Raw genomic sequence first — 1,246 nt, 5'->3', positions numbered from 1 at the left:
AAATCTGCAGACAATATCTTCATTTTCGCCAACGAGGGAATGTTTACATTTGCGCAGACCAAGGGAGGGACAGGCGAAAGGACGTACATACTGAGGTGCATTCCAAATTTGAAACCGCTGAAAAATGTATATACTTTGCGGGATCGCGGATGCTATCTGTTAGGCGTTGCAAACGTCTTGACAAAATGAGTGTATCTTCCTTCTTTGGTAATAAATATTAAAAGACTTTTTGGTGCACAAGTTTATACCGAGCAGAAAATAAAGCAAATAATAGTTAAGCTAACGACTTTTTATTCCTTTTAATAAGTGTTGATAAACAAATCAAACTAAAAAAATTGTTTTCGCATCGATCTTCTGTTTACACCTTAAGTATCTCCCCCGGAACTTCTAAACAAATACTGTTTGGCTTACGTCGATCATTTTTGTCATATGCGTGTAAAATGAAAACCAATTTGTGCCGTCCTTCCATATTTATACCTTTCACGTTAAATTCGGCCTTCATTACAAATGGTTCATGATGATATTCTACCTAAATTTGAAATGCGTATAAATCTCTACAATATGTACAAGTATACCGTCTACAATACGTACACCTTTCCCCAAACATGGAATCTCCTCCCCCTCCTCCAGAGTAATGTGTTTCGACCATGAATCATAGACCATAGAGTTGGTATCTCTCATATCTTTGCAAAAATCGCTTATTTTTACGGATAAGAAAGTTTGGTCCCAGGTGCCGCGTGCATACTTTTTTAATTCGATATCCATCTGCAAAAATAATTGATCAGTAATTTTTGTTCTATTTCGTAAGGCTGGAGGAGATTTTCAATAAAATAATCATTTCTTCTTCCCTTTGTTCGGAAAGTCATGAAAGGAAAAACTTTTTAATCACTTTCCTCGCAATTAAAATAAAATAAAATAAAGCCTTTTTTCTTAAAAAGGCTTCGTAGATAGCACATAGATGAAAGACGGAAAAACTGAATTATCCTTTTTTAATTGCTAAGATTGGTATTTACCGTTACGCGATCAGTTTGCTCAATATCCCAAAGGATTGTTACAGTTCCCCTTGCATGTATTATTCCCTCATCGTCAAAGGAATAATCTAAGATATTTGCCCAATCGTTAATTCCATTCATTTCTGGTCGATCCGCACAATCCACAAATACATCAGAATCTTCGGGTATGAACCGATATAGCGCGGACTGCACTGTCGTCAATATTGATAAAAATATGACCAGCAAGACGTCTA

General features: G+C 36.0%; 1 protein-coding gene across 1 annotated transcript; it reads right to left on the bottom strand.

Moving 5' to 3' along the window:
• Positions 1-358: 358 nt before the first annotated feature.
• Positions 359-1,133, bottom strand: LOC119643927. The gene is made up of 3 exons (XM_038043435.1): positions 1,014-1,133; positions 592-765; positions 359-529 (listed from the first exon to the last, which is right to left on the bottom strand). Exons 1-3 carry the CDS (start codon positions 1,131-1,133, stop codon positions 359-361), a joined length of 465 nt encoding a protein of 154 aa, XP_037899363.1.
• Between the last annotated feature and the right edge of the window lie 113 nt (positions 1,134-1,246).

Source organism: Glossina fuscipes, unplaced genomic scaffold, assembly GCF_014805625.2.
Source record: "Glossina fuscipes isolate IAEA_lab_2018 unplaced genomic scaffold, Yale_Gfus_2 70413, whole genome shotgun sequence".
NCBI lineage: Eukaryota > Metazoa > Arthropoda > Insecta > Diptera > Glossinidae > Glossina > Glossina fuscipes.
Note: the sequence above shows the minus strand (reverse complement) of the source record. Positions and strands in the feature narration are given on the sequence as shown.

Bases quoted from the DNA above. Each gene is read 5' to 3' on its own strand.
- LOC119643927 (XM_038043435.1), bottom strand. From the start codon at position 1,133: ATGAATGGAATTAACGATTGGGCAAATATCTTAGATTATTCCTTTGAC. The intron at 766-1,013 runs GTAAATACCAAT...TTATTTTTGCAG, and splicing joins AGCAAACTGATCGCGTAACG to ATGGATATCGAATTAAAAAA. The intron at 530-591 runs GTACGTATTGTA...TTTCAAATTTAG, and splicing joins TTCCATGTTTGGGGAAAGGT to GTAGAATATCATCATGAACC.